At 42.9% G+C, this 23,322-nt stretch overlaps 1 protein-coding gene across 6 annotated transcripts in view; it reads right to left on the minus strand.

Annotated features, from left to right (window-relative positions):
• Positions 1-563: 563 nt before the first annotated feature.
• The window catches only part of CAV1 (caveolin 1), a 33,688-nt gene continuing 10,929 nt past the window's right edge, over positions 564-23,322 (minus strand). For all 6 annotated transcript variants that reach the window (XM_077338445.1, XM_077338448.1, XM_077338451.1 and 3 more), the window contains exon 3: positions 564-5,288. In XM_077338445.1, the coding sequence (XP_077194560.1) occupies positions 4,947-5,288 (342 nt within the window). In that variant the 3' untranslated portion in view covers positions 564-4,946. The remainder of the gene's footprint in view (positions 5,289-23,322) is intronic.

The following is a 23,322-nucleotide window of genomic DNA, read 5'->3' on the forward strand; positions in this document are numbered from 1 at the left end:
TAACTAAAGGGCATGCAAAACTACTGATATAACTCAATTAATGTGCTACCATACAAATTAGGTTACCCCTATTTGGGGAACTTTCAAATCCTAAATATAGGGATAGACTGAAACTCATGGGGTAGAGAAAATGGTATGTTCACTGTTTTAAATTCAACCTCAAGTTAAAAGGCTGGGAAATATCCCTGTCCAACACTACAGATCTATTGTTGTTCAGAGCTAGGTGGATCATGTTTGGACACAATAAGGTTTTCCACTACACACATATTGACTAATGCATTAAAACCCTAACTAGGGCCAGATTTCAGGCCAAGTGACCCAGGCAACTGCGCCTCAGAAATACTTGTCATGAACTATATTTCAATGGAAGGCACCACCATATATTTACCACCTGGGATCACTGGAATTAAGGCCAGCCCAGTAAGGCTGGAGTGGTGGGGCACTAGTGGGATCGCAAGAACGATGGTGCAAGGAACTGCTCTTGAATCCATCAGCATGGGCTATTACTTGCACATGTTTGCAATCAGATATTCCAAGAAAAATACGTAGTCAAAACAGGGACATCTATTAAAAGTTTTTATTGTGGAGATTGTAGCCTTGGTTGTTGAACATGCAGATTTTTTTAAAGTGTCAGTTATTATACCTTGTAAGCATACAATCGCTATGTAAATATTCCAGATCAGCAGTTTATTTGCATTTGGGAGCTCTTTCAGGATACATGTTTTATGCAGTAGCTTTCAAAAGTGATTTTTTTCCATCTAGAAAGATAAAATATATTTTGTTTACATCCTCACCAAAGCTGTGTTGCCATACTGCAAAATATATACCTAGTAGTACATTCTCCAATATGTACATAGTAAAAACATAAAACTATAGCCAGACCAGTGTTTGATTTAAATGCAAAAATATAAAAAATCCTAGAGTTGCAATTTATGTGCCAAAAATATATGAAACCTCCTCCCTCATTCAAAGATCCTGTTGCAACAGGAAAGGCACCACTTAGAACCACAGCAAATTAGCTAGGACTGACTTCAACAGTGACTTGCCCCCTACATAAGACATTTTCTGCGGGCAACACCCTGCTGTCTTTTCTCTGTCAACTTAATATAGCCTGGGTCTTGAGAACAAAAATATTTGTGCTGTTGAGCCAGAGCTCCCCTCCCACGTCTTTTAAGACAAGAGATAAAGAGAGGTGGTATGCCACTGGCTGTCCCCGTCAACTCCCATTCATTGACCCTGCTTAGCTGTGAAGAAATGTATCCTTTTCCAAACTTTGACCATGGAGGAAACCTGGAAATAATTTTTCTGGCTTCAAGGAGGCCCAGAAGTGATGCCAGCTGGCCACACCTACCTACCACACCCCCAGAAGTGACATCATCACCCAGGTTAACAGGCAAAGGTAAGGGAGGAGAGACAGGACATGGTTTAAGACAGGAATAGGCATGCAGGCTCTGCCCCCTCCCAGCCACAGAAACCACAGGAGAATTCACTCATGCTCAGGAGGGGGGAAGGGCAGCAATGGATGTGGCTGGATCCCTAGCTTGTGGCCAAGTCCACTAAGCCTCCAGGGAAGTCGGTATATAAATGTAATTAATAAATAATAAGGCAGGACGGGGAAGGCCACAGACCCCCTCTGGAGCTCCTGTCAACCCCTGGTTGGGAATCCCTGATCTGATGACATAGGGCTAGCCTGGGCCATCTAGGCCAATGCAAAATGTCTATTAGTACATGGAAACCAAGTAAAGAGAGTACTTGGTTTGCATGCAGGTCCCTAGTTTCAAACTCTGGTACCTCCTTTAGAAGGATCTCAATACATAGGTGTTGCCATTAAAGTAGAAACTATTAAGCTTGGTGAACCAAGAGTATAACTCAGTACAAGGCAACTTTATGCACTTTTCATACAGCATTCTGGCACCAGGGTACAGTTAGTTTGCTCTGCAGTTTATTCAGTCCAGCAGCAGTGACACATTATTCACAAGTGAGCCTTCCAGAACCCTTGCTGTGGGCGGGACACCATCTTTAAAGAACTGGGAAAGATGAATAACAGCAAGGAAAAGGAAGCATGTTCATGAAATGGCCGGACACTATTTAGAAAAATTGGAGTAGCATTGCTCACTTTACTCATTTTCTTGCAAAGATATAAGTAGCGCTCCCTTGCTTGGTTAGTATAGTGGACAAAAGTTCAGCTTTTAAATTAGTAAGAAACAAAAATACAGAATCAAAATTAAAGGCTTTAAAAAAGTTATAAGTAGGATGCTTCTGAGCTTCTATAAAACTTCCATAGGACTGTCAGCTAATCACTGAGAAGTTCAAAAACCTTTGTAAGGGCAGAGCCCTGGGAAAATGGCATTGCCTGCCCCATGACATCACTTCCAGATAAAACTCTAGAAGTGATGTGCATTCCTTTGCACCACATCAGTAACATCATTTCTTTTTTTCTTCCAATGTTGAGCTGGCAGGCAGTGGGAACACGAGTACAACAAGAGGACAATTACCAAACTAATATTCCATATGGGACTCCAAATTGCAATAAAGATCATGCTGGAGGAAGAATTGCATTTTCCCAAGAATAGAATATTTGCTGTCTTAATGTTAGCAAAACATGGCTTTCTCAGTGAAGGAAATCTTATAATACCAGCATTTTCTGCAATGTTTATTTTTCAATTAAACAGTCAATGGCATATAATAGTGAGCTGAGACATGGGATCATGTGTCCTAGGAATTTGTTCTGCATGGCTCCTGAAAAATCAGGGCAAGCAGCTGCAATCCAAGTCATCTTGAACTTAGTCGGCAAGACAATTTATAAATGCATCCTTTGATGATGGCAGGACATTAATTGAATGAGGAAATGGAGGCTGGTGTTCAGGAAGCCCTGGGTTTTGCATCACAGGTTGCCTATGCTGCAAACTAGGGAGTACTGATGGTCTAAGAGCTGGATCCAAAAGTGCATTTCTGCATGCAGAGGCAACTTCTGCTTACGGAAGGACTGTGTTATATCTCATGCTTGAAAGCTGCAATACAAAAGTAAAGCTAATGCCAATGAAGATATTCTGCTTATCTAAAAGTACAATTTCTTACAGAGTTTGAAGAATGAGAACAATTCTAGAACCTATCTACTAAAAGATTGCATGTGACATGGGATCCAACCATAAGTATAGAGTTTAAAAAGGAGTTCAAACACCCCTACTACATAAAACGCTATTCAGGGTGTTATCATTAATAATGCTTGAGTTGTACCTTGAAGCTATTCTAAGTTTTGTGCTCTAAACAAGACCTCATTGGGGATGTTCCCCACAACAATAACAAGTTCATCTCTTGAAATTCCTCAGTTTGAATTCATAAGGAAGCTTATCCCAGCCAATTTAACCTCACAGCTATTTAAAAAACAAAACAAAAACACAGATCCATGCAAAGTCAACGAGGATATTCTCTCACCAGAGTAGTTATATTATGGTGAGGGTACAAGCTTTACTCAGGTCACAGCATGAAATAAAATTTTCAAATGCTTTGTTTTTGCATTTTCAATCACAAATCACCTCTACGAAGGCTTCCTGATTGATGTGTACAGTTCAGTTTAGCAGCGGACGGGGGGGGGGGGTCAATCACAATGTCCTGTTGCTAAAGCAACACTTATGGCAGATTAGTGTGAAGTAAGCAAAGCGTGAATGTACTAGCAGCATGCTGACCTTGGCTGACTAGGGGATTTTAAAGCTGGCTCCTCACACAATACCCCCCAACCCAACCCAACCATCCCTACAAACTCAGTTTGCTGTTGTCATGACTCTGAATTAGTTAGATACACTGCTATTTTTAAAGAAGTAACCAGTTCATATGCAGTAATATTTGTTCATTCACTTTGAGCATGTGTTTCCAAGTATGTTGAAAGAAAGAGTACTTTGGTATCCATTAGCTGAGGGATGCAACATCATATTAATATGGGCAGTGAAAGACAGGTCTCGTTGACAGAAATGCTTCTACACTGGGGAGTCTAAGATCCGAAAAATATATTTGTAATACATTTCTGGCTGATTAGGATCCTGAATACTGAAATCTGTGAGAGTCATAGTTAAGTGATGAAGCAAGTGTGTTCCAATTGCATTTGGTGATCTCAGGAAACAAGGACAGATCACTAGAGAGCCACAAACAAGAGCCACCAATCAGAGACTGATGATACAGACTTAGAAAACTGTTGGTCAAACTCAGCATAGACTTTTTAAAAATGTCTTCTTATATACTTCTTTTAGGGACATATAAAGATCTGCAAGTAATCTTTCCTGAAGGATATCAGGACACAGAAAACAGCATGAAAAATTGTCTGAATTTAAAATGTAATTCTTTTAAATGTACTATTGCTTTCTGGAAGCACATATTAGCTGAGTTATTTTCTTTGATCTCTGTGTGTGTAACAGACATATATAGTTTGGTAGGGACAAGAGCTACAGCCAATGGACAATACATCTGAAAAAAGAACATTCGTTTAAAATCTGCCGACTTATCATGTCCTTTATGCTGAACTAGCTTTAGACAGTTTTATTTTTTTGCTCACTGAAAAATGATGAGCAATGTTACAGTGCTAGAAAACATGCTTGCTGCTCTTTATCATATCGTTGTGAATTTATCTTGCAACAAATGAATGGAAGGGGTAAGCAGAACATGAGTCAATTTGTCAGAGGGTCAGCAAAATGACTGGCAGGGAGGAATGAGAACACAGCAATTTTAGGAGGGGTTCTAAAAAAAGTGACTGATCTCATTCCTGAAAATATATCAATTCAGGAGGGATAGCTAAGTAGTAAAGAAATTTTGAGCAAATGATTCTTTACTTAATTTGTGTTGCTTCATTTTCAGTTGTTTGGTGCTAGTCACTTTGTTCACTGATGACAGCCATAAAACCAGCACAAAAGGCACAGGAGGAAAAGACCTTTTCTTCAGACTCCTTAAAATGTCATTTATGCTTCCTTCCGTACTGTTGCTCTGATAGAACTGAACATTTTGCCAAAAGCCTCATACAGTGGGTCACAAAAGGTGTGGATGCAGATGGAATAAACTCGGCCAATACACTGGATCTCAATCAGATAGCTCCTGATGCAGGGTACTACTGCCCAGATGTGGAGGAATGACAAAATGGCAAAGTAAATGCCCCAGATGAGAGCCATGGGAATGCCAAAAAGTGCAGACAGTAAGCGGTAAAACCAGTATTTTGTCACAGTGAAGGTGGTGAAGCTGGCTTTCCAGACCCCATCGAAACTGTGAGTTCCCTCAGGTTCGGCAATCACATCTTCAAAGTCAATCTGCAGACAAAAAAAAAAATACAAAATCAGAAAGAAATCCAGAGCCATCTATCAACTGTTTATGATCTCAAGCCAACAATCTGAAAAAAATTCTATAAAGTAAACTGATTGTACTTTGAATGATTACAGACACTATTTGATAGCTGACACATGTCAGCGTTTACCACAAACCAGGGAAATTGGTGTCACTGTAACGTTCATGTCTCAAATCACAGGAGAGAGAATTCTGATGGCAGTTCTTGGGGGGGAGGCGGATGTGGAAGTAATATTGCACTTTCAAAATTCCTATGTCAAACAGGTTTGACTACACACTAAAAAAATGGAACCTTTTTAGCATTTTACAGCCAATGCCTGCTGAAGTTTAATACATTTACTGAACTGGACGTAATCTAAATGGCTTATGGAATACCATGTAAATATAATGCTCCAACTGTAAGAGCATTTCTGCACATTAGTAAAAATAGTGTCATGCCTGAGGAATTGCAAAGCGCGACATTATATCGCCCTCCACTGACCCTCCTCACCTTTTTGCTGTCTCACCTTTGTCTGCCTTCTTTTTGCGCGTCTTACCTTCCTTACCTGCTGCTGGAAGACAGCATCGTGCCTTATACACATCACACTTCTGCCTATAAATCAATTCAGGAAACCAATCCCCTTCCTCCATATTCTGACAGAGTTTAAAGGTCCCACAATGCCTGCTAATTATTTTTTAAAATCATACATCTCCATTGCAATGCCTATGCATAGAATCATAGAAGCATAGTGATTTGGAAAGCCACCTCTTATGGGATCATGGGTAGGCTTGTGTACAAAGGGCCCAATTCAGACCCTTTGGCACCAATGGAAGTCAATGGCACTGTAGACTATAATGGGAATGTTGGTGTTCCTGCCTTTCCTGGGGCCTGGGGGAATGGCAGGTTTAGATACAACTTCCAAACTTTCAGGGTCGATCCAGGAGGCTCTTCCCAGACTTCCCTCCAAATTTCAAAATGATTGGTCGATGGGGTCCACGTCTAGAGGCTCCTTCCATTATTGGAACCATTGGACATAATGGAGGGATGGGGGCACCCTCTTCGGGAGCCCCTACACATGGATCTCTTGGACCAATCATTTTGAAATTTGGATGGGAGTTAGGGAAGAGTGACAAGTGGAGTTCTCCAGGGATCTTTCCTGGGGTCTGTGTTGTTCAACATATTTATAAATGATTTGGATGAGGGTTTATAGGGGATACTTATTAAATTAACAGATACTAAACTGGAAGGGGTAGCAAACACAACCAAGGACAATCAGAATACAGGAAGATCTTGATAGGCTCGAGCAGTGGGCTAAAATGAATAAAATGAAGTTCAATAGGGACAAATGTTAAGTTCTGCATTTAGGTAGGAAAAACCAAACACATCAGTATAGGATGGGGGAGACTTGTCTTGGCAGTAGCAAGTGCAAAAAGGATCTAGAAGTCTTAGTAGACCACACATTGAACATGAGTCAGCAGTGTGACTCAGTGGCTAAAAAGGCAAATGGGATTTGGGGCTGTATCAAATGGGAGTATCGTGTCCAGATCATGGGAGGTGATGGTACTGCTTTACTCTGCTCTGGTTTGGCCTCACTTGGAATACTGTGTTCAGTTTTGGGCACCCCAGTTGAAGAGGGATGTAGACAAACTGGAGCGTGTCCAGAGGAGGGCAACAAAGATGGTAAGGGGTTTGGAGACCAAGACATATGAAAAAAGGTTAGGGGAGCTTGGTCTGTTTAGCCTGGAGAGGAGACAACTGAGAGGGGATTTGATAACCATCTTCAAGTATTTAAAAGGCTGCCATATAGAGGATGGAGCAGAGTTGTTCTCTCTTGCCCTGGAGGCATGGACCAGAACCAATGGGATGAAATTAATTCAAAGGAAATTCCGTCTCAACATCCAGAAGAAGTTACTGACAGAGCGGTTTCTCAGTGTAACAGGCTTCCTCGGGAGGTGGTGGGTTCTCCATCTTTGGAAATTTTTAAACAGAGGCTGGATAGCCATCTGGCAGAGAGGCTGATTTTGTGAATGCTTAAGGGGGTGGCAGGTTACAGTGGATGAGTGACAGGGTTGTGAGTGTCCTGCATAGTGTAGGGGGATAGACTAGATGACCCATGAGGTTCCTTCCAACTCTATTATTCTATGATTCTACGAGCCTCCCGGAGCGCCTGACTCCTTTGATAAATGAGTAAATTAAAATCATTCCTGATTTTTTTGGGGGGAGGGGAAACTTTTAAGAGGCATGCTTTGTTGCATGAACTTTCCTTTTATATCTAGCATCGTCTACACGCGTGTCTGCCTATTCATTGCCCCAGGAAGTTCGTCAATTTTTAAAAAGTAATTTTCATCCCTGGGAACAAGAGAGAGGGAGGTGGGAGCAACGGCAGGATGATGCAGATGGCTTTAGTGCATTTGAGCCTCCATACCTTCCTTTTACTGGCTGGCTGCTGGTTGCTCTCTGGTCGCTAGTACTTTCTGAATCTAGTTTTTGGGATTATTGGGGAAGCTCTTTAAGATGGAGGATGTAGAGAGCAGTCAGCAGACCAGATGCTGGTGATGGGCGACGTCATGTGAAGGGGCTGGAATATTCAGCTTGCATTTGACTGGCATGACACTACATTTAAAGGGTGCAGAAATCCCCTTAGTACACCTGATGATACAGCTCATTTGCTGTGAATATTCTAGGGTTTTCACTCATGAAATGCCAGGGTTTTGTTTTAGTTCTCATCAGTTCCAGCCTACAGAAACTTTATGTACGCTTAAACAAGCACTTGTCCCTTCTCTGTAATTCGGGAGAATGCATTAATCTTTAGTTTAATCCCCTCCCCCAAATCACCCAAGAAAATATACATTTCATGGCTTTATACTGAATTGCCCAAAGATCCAGGAAATCTGTCATAACATTTCCACAAGAAAAGTAACAGAAACAGGTTCAGACACAATAGTTCATCCACATGTCACATGAGCATGTCTTTGATATAATCCACAGCACAGGATATTTTATTACAGCCAAAGTAACCAAAGTGTAGGTATTTTAGATCAACAAGAAAAAGAAAACACAGTGGATTGGAGCCAAAAACCAGCATGTGGGATTCTTTACAGGAATTAGGATTTCCTGACCACTTCCTGCTTTAAGACCTTGAATCCCCTTTAAAGAACTGCTCCTGAGGAGGCTAATATAGTGTGCAGGTAAAGTGGTGACCTCGCCAAGTACTAAGAGAAGAACCCTCCTTTTGCACAGGGGAAATTTGGATTCACGCTAGTAATTCCAGTGCCAGACATATTAAAAACACTGTTATAGATTATTTCTAAATCTGTTTCAGACTTTGGTATAATGAGCAAAGAAAGGCTGTTTCAGACAATTATCAGTGGAAAACTATGCACACAAGGGGACCAAACTAGCATAATTTGTATGGTAAGGGGTTTGGATAATTTGTATAATGAAAGATGTCAAGTGGGCCATATATACCTGTGTGATGCTCCTATCCACTTCCCTCACTCAGAAGCAAGTTTTCCCTTCCATTTTTCTTTCCTGTTTGTGACTGAGCTGCCCTAGTAATATTTTTTCTTCTTGGCTGAAGAATTTTGGTTGTCCCACTCTGTCACAGTATAATATTTTGGGTGTTTGCTCAGCCCAGGAACCTGAGGAAGAAATGGGAACCCCCTTTAATTTATATGACTTACATGTTTCAGGCTAATGACAGTTTCTTAAGCTAGTTAAGTTACTTAATTCTTTTTTATGTTGAGAGGTTTTTGTTCCAATGTTTTCCCCAAACTCTCATACACTTTCTTTGAGTATTCAAATTCTTTTGGTTTCCAGAAGACTGGTACACTCCAGTACACAAACCCCTTGAAATACCAATACTTGTATTGAATTTTTACCTAACTCTTAAAGTTTCCAGTTTCTAATCACACCAAGGCAGGGCCTCTGCATTCTTCTGAGCCTATATGACTGGGTAGGGAATTTTCTTCTCCATAGAAGATATATTCCCTTTCCTTGGCCTGAATAGGAGTCTCCATCTAACTACCCACTACTTGCCAACCTTCCCCTATATGTTAAACTGGTCTCAGTCAGGGCTAAATTCTGAATGAACTCTCCTCAACATTCAGCTCTAAAGTCTTACTCTTTCTCTGATGCTTAGAGCAACCTGTCACTCAAGGCTGTATGTTTCTGTGAAAAATTAACCCTTTGTAGTCCATCAGCAGTTTATACAGCACTTCTGAGCTTCTAAAAAGCGTAGTTTGTCACAACCTGCTTCAGTAGACATGTGCATCTAAAACCAAGGATCTTTCTATGATGTTTCTGATGAGAAAGAGTCATGGCAATTAGACAAAAAAATTCTGAAAATCAGATCTGATTCTGGCTGGCAGTCCTCACTAGGGCAGGGGCCAAAAACAGCCTTTTATACCACATGTTTGTAAACGTTGGCTAAGAATTAAGTCTTGACTTTCACAGGGATTTCCAGCCTCCACATTGCACAGCACTGACATTTCGCTGTGAGACATTGTGAGTATTGGTTTGGAAGGCACAGCACTGCAACCAAACACATAAGTTGCCCAGTTCAGCAGTCAGGACACCTTCACCTAACCATTTCCATTGACCACTAATTTCACAAACTGAAATAACAGTGAAGCTTCCCGTGTGCCACCTGGCAGGAATGGGCCCTGTACGAGGTTCCGGAGCCCTCCAAAAGGGCATCTGAGCTTGACACACACAGCCTGGGTGGCTGTGATGGGCACATTGCCTGAGTGAGGCAGGAGGGAGGGATGAAGCCTGATGACAACAAAGATGCTCCTGGGCACAAAGGAGAGAGAAACAGGAGAAAGAAGGAAATCTGGTCAGGTCAGACAGCAAAAGATTAGTGACAGCAGGCCTACCATGCTCCCCTCCATCTCCCCCACACACCAGGCTGGCAGCGGTGGAAGAGCTGTGGGCCGAGGAGTACTGGGGCATCAGAGGAGCTGAGTCGGCTTGCTGGTGAGGGCGGTGGAAGTGCAGCGGATATGAAGCAGCACCAGTAAACATATGCAGGGCCTCCATGTGTCTGCTTGAAGTACCCGTGCAATGGGCCATTGATGCCCCGGCAGACAGGCAGGGAGCCACCATCATTGGGCCTCAGAACCTCAAAGCTTCGAGAGGGAGAAGGATGTGCACACATATCACAGAGGGCTGAGTAGGTGGCTGCTGCAGCAGCAATTGTGGGGACTGACAACTCTCTCATGCCTCACCTATCCCAGCATTTCTTTTCCATTGCATTGCCAAGACATCCTTCCTACCCCCCCCCCTAGTGTCAGCTAAAATGCCTGATGCTGGGCAGTGATCGAGCCTAGTGGCAGTGGGGAAGAACCCCGAGTGGAGCAGTGATGGCCTGGAAAAGTGGAGCTCAGCGGCCAAGCCTGGCCTGCTACCGCTGCCCATCTTTCGTGGCATTTGCTTTCTTGCCACCTGTCAGGGTAGTGGGAGTAATGGACATCATGTCTATATTCACTTCCATTTTCCTGACTATGCCAGTAGATGTGTTTCCACTTCAATAACTCATGTTGTCTTGCCTACATAGGAGGCATGGATGTAGCCCAACTTCTGACTTGGCCACAGATGATTAATTGTCCTTCAGAATGCACAACTCTTTGAAGCCAAAGAAGATATTCTGTAAGCATTAACAATATTTGTGACAGCCCAACAGCACTTCCACTGGTACAGGATGGAAGGAACAGTTGACTATCTCTGTTCTTTTGTAGAACTCTATTTCACACAGAAACACACCCCAGTACCATTGATGATAGTCTCTTGGCCTTGAGGAACAGAATTTTGGGGACATGATGGGTTGCAGCAATGGGGGGAGGGCATAAATGCCCCATTCAGTGAGCTTCACTGAGGTCATAATGGATCCAGTCCAACAGGTTCAAGTGACTGTTTACCACTTCCACCATATAGCGATGTGCAATAGGTCACAGACCAAATGGATCCTGATTTGGTGAAGAGCTTAACATCTGATTAACAGGAGTTCAGCAAGTCTGAACAATCAGGTGTGCTTAAATTATATTGACTTGAGTTTGGACTCTGTGCCAAGCCTTTCCAAAGTCATTTATGTTAATTGTCAGGAGGTGACTGAAAAACGCTACCTTGTGCCTCTAGAATGTTCCTCTAGAATGGAAAATAGTGCTCAGTGAAATTATATAGGAAAAATACTGGAAACAAATCAAATACCTCTATATTGTAAACATACCTGAACAGTTTATACTTTGAGATTTTTTGAAAATTATATGAAATACTTTCGTGTAGCTACACAAAAACACCCTGATGAATGTCAAGGTTAAATCAAAATTTAAAAGAATTATTTCTCAAATATAAGAATCCTCCTTTAATGTGTGTGACACGGCTGGGCGTCAAAGGTCAAAATGCTGTTTAGAGCATTTAAATGAACTACATGCAAGCTAAACCTTCCACTGACATTTTCTCATGGTGAAAGTAAATTTATATCCTTTTCACAAGGCAACTCTGCAGTATAAGAGATTTATCATCATTCTTAGCACTGCAAATTTTATAGCAATTGTGGGATTGTTCACATTATACCGTACAAGGTTCTGGAGTTACTGGGAAATTATATTCTCCAGCTGCACTGTATAACAAGTACAAGTATTTAGCCACTCTATGTAAGATGATGTTATCCACCTTATATGGAAGAATTCTGGACAAAGAAATCAAGAGCTAGATGAAGAGATATAGGTGGCTGATGGGGAAACCAAGCAGCTAAGATGGAGCATCATGACTCACAACCCAAGTTGTGAGCTATTCCTCTTAGGTTACAGAAAACATACAAGTATCAATGGAAGTACGGTGCAGCATTAGCTGAAAACAGGCAAATATGCAGCAAAAAAAAAATCTATCACTATCATCAGTATCACTAAACATTATAAAATTGAAGTTGCATGCAGACTACCTGATAGGCCCTCCCTGGGAGTGTGCCAATAATAGGGAGGGGACACTCTGCCAATGAGGGTCAATCAGTTCAAACTGCAAGCAGACAACTCACTCCCTATCTGATTGACCCTCCCTGGGGGTGTGCCACCAATAGAAAGAGAACACTTTGCCAATGATAGCCAATCAGTTCAAAATGCACACAGATAACTCACTCCCTAACTGATTGGCCATCTCTGAGGGTAAGCCACCCATAGGGAAAGAGCACTCTCCCAATGAGGGCCAATCATGAGGCTTATCTGTCCTTTTCTTCCTCTTTATGCTGCTTGCCGGGTGGAAGAGGTGCTGGCCTCTCTGAAAGGCCCTGCTGCCAGTAAGTTGCCCTATACTCAACCTCTTCCCAGTTTCCAGGCAAGGGAGAGAAACCACCTTCTTCCTTTGCCTCCTGTATTGGTTTCAGATTTCATCTCTCTGCTGGAAGGAAACACAGATGAACTGCCAGGAAGGCAGAGAGAATCAGTATTTCAAAAACAGAATGCCAGGGGACAGACAGAACGCAATAAATATCTTAATTCAATTCAGTGAATCAAGAGTTTGTTCAGACTGTTCAAGAGTATCAGCAGGAGCAGTTCCACAACCCAGGCCTTCCAGCTTCAAGTTAATGCAGGCTGTCAGCAGCCTCTTAGTCCTTACTCTATGATAACTCAAGTATTCTGCAGTCACTAACTGTCTTTCTAACATTGTGTGGTGCCTTTTAGAATGGAGCTTTCTTCTAGCACATCACTGGCATTGCTTAATTGGCTCAGATGAGCCAGGTGGGCTGACAAGGCAGGGAGCTGCAGCTGCAGACTGGGGAGAGGAATGAGGGGCACATGCAATACCTGTTGAATCTAAGCCCTGGTTTGTCTTCAGCTCCATTCCCTTCTGCTGATCAGCACTCTCTGCCTGTTGAACATCTAACTGGGCTAAGTTCTCATTCAGCTAAGGCTAAGGTGAAGCTGAGAGGTCCTTGCAATACTTTTCCTCCAAGGAGTCCTCCCTTACAGGATTTGAATCATAAAATCATAGAATCATAGAGTTGGAAGGGGCCATACAGGCCATCTAGTCCAACCCCCTGCTCAACGCAGGATCAGCCCTAAGCATCCTAAAGCATCCAAGAAAAGTGTGTATCCAACCTTTGCTTGAAGACTGCCAGTGATTTGGGCTCACAATGCTTCCCCGTGGCCCTGCAGGGGGTCCTTGCTCTTTGCTTTCTTCCACCGTCCCTCTTCTTAGAGGGGCTTTAAGCTTCCAGTAGCTTTCCCCACCCAGCCTGGGCCATGGGAGATGTGTGGGGGGGAAGAGGCAGCCCCCCCCCAGCCTTGCCTGCCTTTGGGAGATGTGGGAGTTGGGAAGGAAGAAGCCCCCCCAAACCTCCCCTACCTGGCCTGGCCTTTGGGAGATGTGGTGGAAAGGAGGCAGCTCATGACACCCCCCACAGCCTTCTCTACCCAGCCTGGCCTTTGGGAGATGGGTGGGTGGGAAGTCCATCCCCTCAGCCTTCCCTGCCCAGCCTGGCCTTTAAAATATGTGGAGGTAGGTGAGAAAGAGGCAACCAACACCCCCCCCATCTTGTAGGTGAGGAGTCAGTAAGGAGGCAGCTCCCCATGACCTTCCCTGCCTTGCCCAGCCTTTGGGAGATGTGGGGGGCAGGTGGGAAGGAGGCAGTTCATCCCCTATGGTTTTCCCTGAGCAGCCTGGCCTTTGGGGGATCTAGGTGTTGGTGTGAAAGAGGTAGCCCTCCGTGGCCATCCCCACCCAGCCTGCACTGTGTGAATCATACTGTTTAATTAACTGGTTAAAATGTCTATCAACTGACTGTAAAATTAGCAGTTTTAACATGGCACCACAAACTGTTCATTGATTACACTCCTATTATTAATTATTGCTATTATTATTATTATTTAATTTGTTACCCGCCACTCTCAAGCTGGCTTGTGGCAGATTACAGACATCTAGTTAAATGCCCTATTAAAACCCCATTAAAATGGACACAAAAATATAAGATACAATAAACCAAGCAAACCAAACAACATGGTGGAAACACTCCCCATCCACCCACCCTTCTAGAGTGAAGAGGAAGGAGAGATAAGATAACCAGAGTTGCAGCTTGACCCCACGGAGGCCCCCATCGATCTTCCCCAATGTCCCCAGCCTCAATTGTAGACCTGGCGGAAGAACTCCATTTTGCAGGCGCTGCAGAATGCTGAAAGGTCCTGCAGGGCCCACAGCTCACCTTGGAGCTCATTAGACCAGGTCAGGACCAGGACCAAAAAGGCCCTGGCCCTGGTTGAGACCAGGTGTGCTTCTTGGGGGCCAGGAATGATCCGTAAATTGTTACCCACGAGCGTAAGGACCTGTGGGGGGCATAGGGCAATAGGTGGGCCCTCAGGTATGTGTGTCCCAACCCGTGTGTGGCCTTGAAGGTTAAAACCAAAACCTTGAACCTGATCCAGATAGCAACTGGCAACCAGTGCAGCTGCCTCAGCACAGGCTAGATGTGGGTCCTCCATGGTGTTCCTGTGAGGACCCTAGCAGCTGCGTTTTGTACCAGCTGAAGTCTCTGGATCAAGGTCAAGGGCAGGCCCAAGAGTTACAGAAATCTATTCTGGAGGTGACTGTTGCATGGATCACCATGGCCAGGTGTTCAGGGGACAGGTAGGGAGCTAGTAGCTGAGCTTGGCAAAGATGGAAAAATGCCTGGCCGGCTACCTTCTGTATGGCAGTCTCTTGGCATAGCGACCAAAACACACAGCATGCTGTGTAGAGTGCTAGGCATCACAAGCTATCTCCCTGGAGCTACTGGAGTTGAGGAGTGTTTGTGTTAGGTAGCCCACTGATAAGGATGTAACATGCAGATCACAGCCAATTTCAAATGTTCCGTCTCACAAGACCATATCATTCCAATTTTCACATGAGGAAAGAGTCCTCATACCTTGAAATTTTCCAAGTCAGAGAAAAGTCCTAAGAACTAGGTTTTTCTATTAAGTTTGGACATCAGGCTCAATTTTTATAAAGGCGCTTTCAAAGAAGTGGTTCGTCACATGAGAAGTAACTGAGGTGTGATACGGTTTATGTCTGAAACTGAATCTGTGAACTGGTATTTGATATCAGATCATAAATCTTTCCTGTAACATTTTAGAACTGCACATCTCAAATCCACAGGATTGGCAATAGTATTTTTACCTCCGTACCAATTTTAATTTTAGATATGCAAGGTTTCAGCCAAAAGACTGCTAACTATTCATTGGGGGGGGGGGAATCTAGAACTATGGTTGTCGTTGCTGCAAACACCTTGTAGAAGTGTGCCATTTGGCCATATATGACTACAGCTAACTCCTACAAAAGTGGAACTAAGAGATCCTTCATGAGAACAAGCATGAGGTCCCACACGTGAGGAAATGGTATATTTAAAGATGCTTAGGAAATCAGGAACTCAGTCAGGGCTTCAAGCCCCAGATTGGGGAGGGGGGGGTGAAAATCTCCTGGAATCACAACTGTTCTCCAAACGGCTGCATTGGAGAGTAAACTCTATACCATCCCATTCCCACTGAGGTCCCCCCCAACTCTGTTCTCTCCAAGCCCTACCTCCAAATTGCTAGGAATTTCCTAAGCCAGAACTGGCAACCTTACCCATAACCATCACAGATCAATCTTTCATGACCTGTAATTGTATGCATTGATTGCTATCAGTGTACAGGCATTGCAGATTTGGGACTGGCCCAAATAAATAATGCTTGGGCTATGTCTCTGCAAATTTTTATCATCTAGGCTTCCATTCCAGATACAATTATACTTCTCCTTTAAAAGTGTAATAGTCTGGACACAGATCTTAGCACTAGCCAGTAAGATGCTAAACACTAATGGTGATCAAAAAGTTCACATAGACAATTGGGCTGCAGTTGGGATAGCACTTTATAAAATGTAATTTTGCTGAGCTGTTCAGTAGGCAGCTGAAAGTATGCGGGAAAGACTAATCCAGCTTTCTGTTATCAGTTCAAAAGACTAGATTTTGGGGTAAAAAAGGTAAAGGTAAAGGTATCCCCTGTGCAAGCACCGAGTCATGTCTGACCCTTGGGGTGACGCTCTCTAGCGTTTTCATGGCAGACTCAATATGGGGTGGTTTGCCAGTGCCTTCCCCAGTCATTACCGACCTCGGAAGGATGGAAGGCTGAGTCAACCTTGAGCCGGCTGCTGGGATTGAACTCCCAGCCTCATGGGCAAAGCTTTCAGACGGCTGCCTTACCACTCTGCGCCACAAGAGGCTCTTTAGATTTTGGGGTAGAATGCTTTAATTTCAAAAATGAAAAATGCACATGCAGTACACCTTTATTATTATTATTATTATTATTATTATATTTATTTCCCACCTCTCCCGATAGGCTCGAGGCGGGTCACAACAACTAATCTCATTAAAATTCCCATTAAAACATCAATCTACTAACATGGCGGCTAAAAATCCCATCCCTCCCCCAATTATTAAGAGGTGAAGAGGGAAGGATAGGGGAGTAGCGTACACTCCAACTCCTAGGGGGGGAGCGATGTCCCTGATTCGCTGACCCCAGCCTCAACCATAGACCTGGTGGAAGAGCTCCGTTTTACAGGCCCTGCGGAAAGCTGACAAATCCCGCAGGGCCCCCAGATCACCCGGGAGCTCATTCCACCAGGTAGGGGCCAGGACTGAAAAAGCCCTGGCCCTGGTCGAGGCTAGGCGCGCTTCCTTCGGGCCGGGGACAACCAACAGGTTCTCACCCGCAGAGCGTAAGGCCCTGCGGGGGGCATAGAGCGGTAGGCGGTATGTGGGTCCCAACCCGCGTATGGCCTTGAAGGTTAAAACCAAAACCTTGAACCGGATCCGGGCAGCAATTGGCAGCCAATGCAGCTGCCTTAGCACCGGCTGGATGTGGGCCCTCCAAGATGTTCCAGTGAGGACCCTGGCAGCTGCATTTTGTACCTTGATGTGCTTCAGATCTTACACAATTCAAGGAACTTGCTGCTCTTGTTCCCTTTTTCTGCTTAAAGTTGAAATGGTACAAATTTTCACCACAAAAAGTTTGACAGTTAAAGTTGAGTTGATTGACCAGGCTATTTGGATTGTGCCTAAGAGCCATCAATGCCCAAATAGGTTTAGATAAAGTTTTTGCAAAATTGCATGTATGAAGAACCTTGCCAATCCAAACACTAGTATCACTGGAGACTACTTAGTGGAACATTAAAGGGTAGGATTTTATTAAAAAACAGCATTTGTTTATGACTTATTCAAATGATTTAATTGTCTATTCAAACAACAGTCTGCTGAGGAAGTCATTATGTAGCAAGGGCCAAGAGGGTGATAGTAGAACTCTTGTTAGCTTGTGTCAGAAGGTGCATGCATAAAAAGCCAACTGTACTGTACTTGCATAGTTAAGAATACAGAGAAGAAATTGACAAACAGTGGCAGATTTGATAATCAGTTGAACAGATCAAATTATCTAAAAATCTGCTCTCTGTACACCACTAGCAACAGAACTTGTTCCTACAGGCAGGTGTTCAAGCATCTCTTGCTTAAAGAGACATGGCTTTGTAGAACTTTGACTACCTGTCTGCACTTCTGACTTTTGCTCTTGGATGGGTTACTCAGCCTCCTGACCCCTGAGCCTTTGACTTGGGCAAAATCCCTTGAACTACATCTGGGCTCCTGACAGGTAGATTGACCTGGACAGCTCCTGGCCACAGGCCTGTGATCCATCGAGATTAAGCAGCAGGAACACAGCTGCCCCCAAAATGGTCTATTGAACCATTTTGTGTATTAAACATGTCATGGAACTAGTAGATTTCGTAAAGAGTAATTTGTTCTGCATGTATAATAACTAAACTATGTGATGGTGAATTCAGCCCAGCTTTTGGTATTTGTAATGTTTTTTGATTGAACATGCAGTTAAATATGGATACAATTTCAAATGCATATGTTTGCTTTACATGTGCCCACAGAATGAGTGGGAAAGTGTGTAGGAGCTTAGTTATGTTCCTTGCCCCAGGGCCTCCAAATCCTACATAGACACAATTGGCTCTAAGTTGACAGTATTACCACTGCCATTCTTTTAATTACCATAAAAAAGAAAAAAAAAGTCAAGGCTGAGTAGCTGTTTTTGTAAATCATAAAAAACTGCCATTTTCCAGGGTGAATAGTATGTCCTTGCATGCTGAATGACCCAACACGTACAGCAGAAAACAGATAAGATTATCACAATAGAGGGAGAGATTTTATCACACTAATGTTCCCATACAGCTCAGTTTCCTTTTTGAAACAATTCACTTGGAGCAAATGTGCACTGCTCATAAAATAGCCATAGCCATGACTCACAGAAGTCTCAGCTGGGGGAAGCAAAATCATCATAACACTAGATCATTGGTTTACTGTGACAAGCAGGTTACAAGGGTGGGAGAGTGAGCTTTGTTTTTTGAGTATGAACATCCCTTTGGCTATTATGTGGCAATTAGCAACCATATGAAGAATACTGCAAATTAGTCAAATATTTGCCATGTTTTTTGCCAAAAACTACATATAACTGCAGAGAAAGTATGGAACAGAGGAGGTTTTTTTCTTCTTCTGATCAGCACTTTCCCATTTCCTTTGGAATACACATGTAACAAACAGACTTCCGTATATTTGCGCCAACTTCTCAAAGAAACATTAAAGTGTGAAAAACACAATAGCTCTACATATACATTGTAGCAAGAAGAAGAAAAAGGCAGAAGGTAGGCCTGATTTGGGACAATGAGACGTCAGATCTCTACAGTCACTGTGCAGCCTGAGATCTAACTAATTTAGTAGGTAGATTTTATAGAGGCACATCTTCCTTTAAAATCTCTGGTACCCCTGCATCCATTCATAGTTTTTCTTCCTTTATAAAGCTGTAGAAAGAATCCAGATGCTTAGACAGGCTCTGAAATGTGGAAAACCACTACTCGAGAACCAGAGTTAAGACCCTATTTCAATTATGCATTTTTTTGAAATATGTATTTTTCAGAATCTGAGTTTACATTTTTCATGGCCACATCGTCAGTTTGGATCACAGACAAATTTTCGGAGCTCCAAGCTTCCCTGTTGTGTGGGCTCCTGATATGAATCAGGACAATGGGGCACAGGGTCCAGAAACCTGTCCTCCGGGCAACTTTCCAGCTGGTCCAATATTTTATAGCCTCTCTCAAATTGTGATGGGTCCAACACATGAAAAAGGCCATACCCTGAACTTAATTTTTTGCACTGAGTCTCTGAAGGAAGGTCTGATTTCAGAATTGGAAGTTAGACCTGAAACATAGTCTGACAATTCTCTACTGAAGGCAAGGGTAAATAAGGCACTGACACCCCAGAAAAAAGGGGGGATAGCTAGCACCCAACCCTCCCAAGGTCTCCTGTCACCTGACTTCTAAATATTAACATTTACTGACAATTAGTCGAGATGTCTTTGCAAGGTTGTTTGCTGAAAAAAATAACATGAATGTATTCTGATCCTGCATTGAGCAGGGGGTTGGACTAGATGGCTTGTATGGCCCCTTCCTACTCTATGATTCTGTGATTCTGATCCAGATGCCACTGATAAGACAGGCCAGGCAGAAGAAATGCTAACTCATCATCTGGTCTGATTATGAGCCATTTTGACTCAGTCACTTTGATGATATTGACAGGCCTCAGGGATTAGTGAAGACTATCACATACACTCTGTACTGCCCATCCTGACTACTAAAATCATGGAAAACCACAAATGAGCCTTGCTGATTATCATTAATCAGTCACTAACCTAGGGCGCTTTCTCTCAAGCACTCAAACAATAACAAAACCTGGGCAAAAATGATGTTGCTAATTATTGCATAGTGTCTAATCTATCTTTTCTAGGCAAAGTGATTGAGAGAGAGTACTGAACCAAATCCAGATCTTCATGGATAAGTCAAGGAATCCAGACCCTTTTCCAGACTGGTTTCAGGTTAGGCAAAGCGACAGTCACAGCTCTAGTGGTGCTAGCTGATGCTGCTTTGTTGCTCCTCCTGGCTCTATCAGAAGCCTCCAATACAGTAAATCATACTATCCTATTGAGGTGTTTGGAGGTAAAAGTAGATATTAGTATGGGCTTTGGACCAGGTTAATTTTTTCCTCATGAATCAGACTCAGTTGTCATTGGAGACCAGCTATTTTCAGTTTAGGAGTTATCTTGTGGAGTTCCAGAATTTAATTTTATCCACCATGTTATGCAACTTCTATGTAAGGTCTTTAGGAGACATTATTCATAGCTCTGGAACTGGATGTCACTAATATATGGATGACATATATCCTTCCTATTAAATGGTGATTCAACAGAGTTCCTGAGCTGCCACCTGACTCTTGTGGTCAAATGACTCAAATGAAGTAAATTTAAACTGACCCCAGACAAGATGAAGGTGATATTGATTGGGCAGGCAGATGTTTTGAAGGACATTATGCTTCCTACTTCCAATGGGATTCAACTAACACTGATTCAGTTAAGAGCCTTGGGGTTATAATGAATCCAGCTAATGGAGAAGTAAGTTAATGCAGCTGCAAGAAATGCTTTCTTCCAACTCAATCTAGGACATGAGATGGTCCCCTACTTTGACTGGGCCAAAATGGCAGCCTGGATCCCTGTCATAGTAACACTGAGACTAGACTATTAGAATGCACTCTACATTGGTCTCCCCTCAAAATCATTTCATAGATACCAGTTAGTTCAAAATGCCACAGCTCGCTTTTTATCAGGAGCTAGGCAGAACATATATATCACTACTATTAGCAGTCATTCCTTTGGCTGTCCATCAATTACCGGGCTAATCAAGGTATTGACTATCACATACAAAGCCCTTCATGGTCTTGGTTTCTCATATATGAAGAAAAAATAGTATTGTAATATATATTTTTAAATTTCAACATAGGTACAATTTGCCAGGTCCCCCCAGATGTCCCTCCAAAAGTGGGACAATCTGGTAACTTAAGCCAGCTGTGTGGACCTTGGGCTAGTCACAGTTCCCTCAGAGGTTCCTCTGCCCCATCTACCTCACAAGGTGTCTGTTGTAGAGAGAGGAAGAGTAGGCAATTGTAAGCCACTCTGAGAGTTTTTCAGGCAGTAAAAGTGGGGTACAAAAGAGCCAGCTCTCTTCTGTCATCTGACTAATAAGTCTACAATCCATTTGCTCTTCACTGTACCATTTTATATTTACTTGCCTGAGACATTTAGATCTCCAGCTCCCCGAACTGTCCTTTAAAAACCATTAGTCTGTGTACCCAACAGCAACAGGCTGACTGAAGGAATGCAGCACTTTCACCTTTAGCTGTGATGGAATCTTTTTCCTTTCCTATTTGAGGAGCTGAACTTATCAGAGATCACATAGCTGAAAACATAGCAATTGTACCAGATATAAACAACTCTAAGGACTACATTCACCCCTCATGTAATTCCATCTAAACCAAATGAACTCTTCATCCTAGATGAACTTGGCCTCCTCTTCAGAGTTCAAGGCTGTTCACAGAGAAGCATATGAAGGTACAGAGAACTGAAGGACCTGCTGGGCATCAGTGGCTTGAAATGTTCAAGTTAGCAGACGTGAATTAAGACAAGCTTGGGGATGATGGACTCATGAGGAATGCAGTTATTTATTTATTTGGGGATTTATATATCACCTCTCTCAAGGGTACTGTCTCAGGCAGTTTACACATATCAATTCAGTAAACTAATACTCAAACATAACAATAATCAATTCTTAATAATAATCAATCAAAACACTATAACAGTTTAAAAACATAATTATCATTGTTGCATCAGTAACAATAATGATGCACAGCCAGTTAGATAGTAAAATTGGAGGAACCGGAAAAAAAAGGAGGGCAGAAGGAGGCGGGAGGGAGGCCCGAGATTCGGATGCAATTTTGTTGTCAGCTGGTCACGACCAAAGGCCTGATGGAAGAGCACTGTCTTACAAGCCCTTCAGAACTCAGAGAGTTCCAACAGGGCCCTGGTCTCTCTTGGAAGCTCATTCCACCAGGCAGGACCCAGAGTCAAGAAGGCCCTAGCTCTAGTTGAGGCCAGGTGGATTTCTTTAGGGCCAGGGATCCTTAGCTGGTTCACAGTGCTCAATTGAAGAGCTCTCTGGGAAACATATCCAGAAAGTTGGTCCCTCAGATATGCAGGGCCCAGATCGTCTAAGACCTTAAAGGTTAAAACCAGAACCTTTATGAAGTCCAAGTATTTTTTGGACCCACCCAGTGTCTGCTTCTCTCATGTATTTGCATGCCTCTTTCATTCAGGAAACATCCATGAACTGGAAAGATAGAGAAGTTGCCCCCATATTGATACACCTTCACATGTTGAAAAAAATGTTTAAAATGAACCTGTCTTATTTAGGAGCACTTGAACTTCTCCAAGTAATAAGGGATGCGTCTTACCATCCCAATTGTCTCCGAGTATAACCAGTTCATTAATTTTGTCAATTTCATGCACTTGACCTGTTCTCTCTTGCATGCTCAGAGTGCAAGGTGGGTTAAAAGAAGAGGGTGGTTTTGCTTTTACTGCTAGCAGCAATGGGTATCTGATACTGCGATTCAAGACATAGCTCAAACTGTTGCCTTCTAGCTTCTGCTGAAGGAAGATGTCAGGCTGAAGCAGGAAAGGCAGATGTGCCAGATGATATTCAATACTATTCTATGCAGAATTCCTCTAATCTAAACTCATTGATTTTGGTGTAACATGCTAAGGAATTACACATTTTGAAAAAAGCAAAGAGTTTGAAGAGGCCTTAGACCAAATCCTTGCTCAAAGTATTAAAACTAAAGTTTGAGCTTCCCTGCCAGATGGCTACTTAGCTTCTCAATAAAAGCCACCAGCAAGGAAGACCCCATCACCACCTCAGGAATTGCTTCCATAATTCCACTTAGGTCCCACATGCTGGGTCAGCTGCTGACCATAAAGACACTTTTGATCCCAGATACTAGCTCAAATGGGCCACCAGTTTTGCCCAATAACTATTATTTTTTATCCGCATGCACATGCATAGCAAGCAAACATTTTCCTGTGCATTGG

This window comes from Paroedura picta, chromosome 5 (assembly GCF_049243985.1).
Source record: "Paroedura picta isolate Pp20150507F chromosome 5, Ppicta_v3.0, whole genome shotgun sequence".
NCBI lineage: Eukaryota > Metazoa > Chordata > Lepidosauria > Squamata > Gekkonidae > Paroedura > Paroedura picta.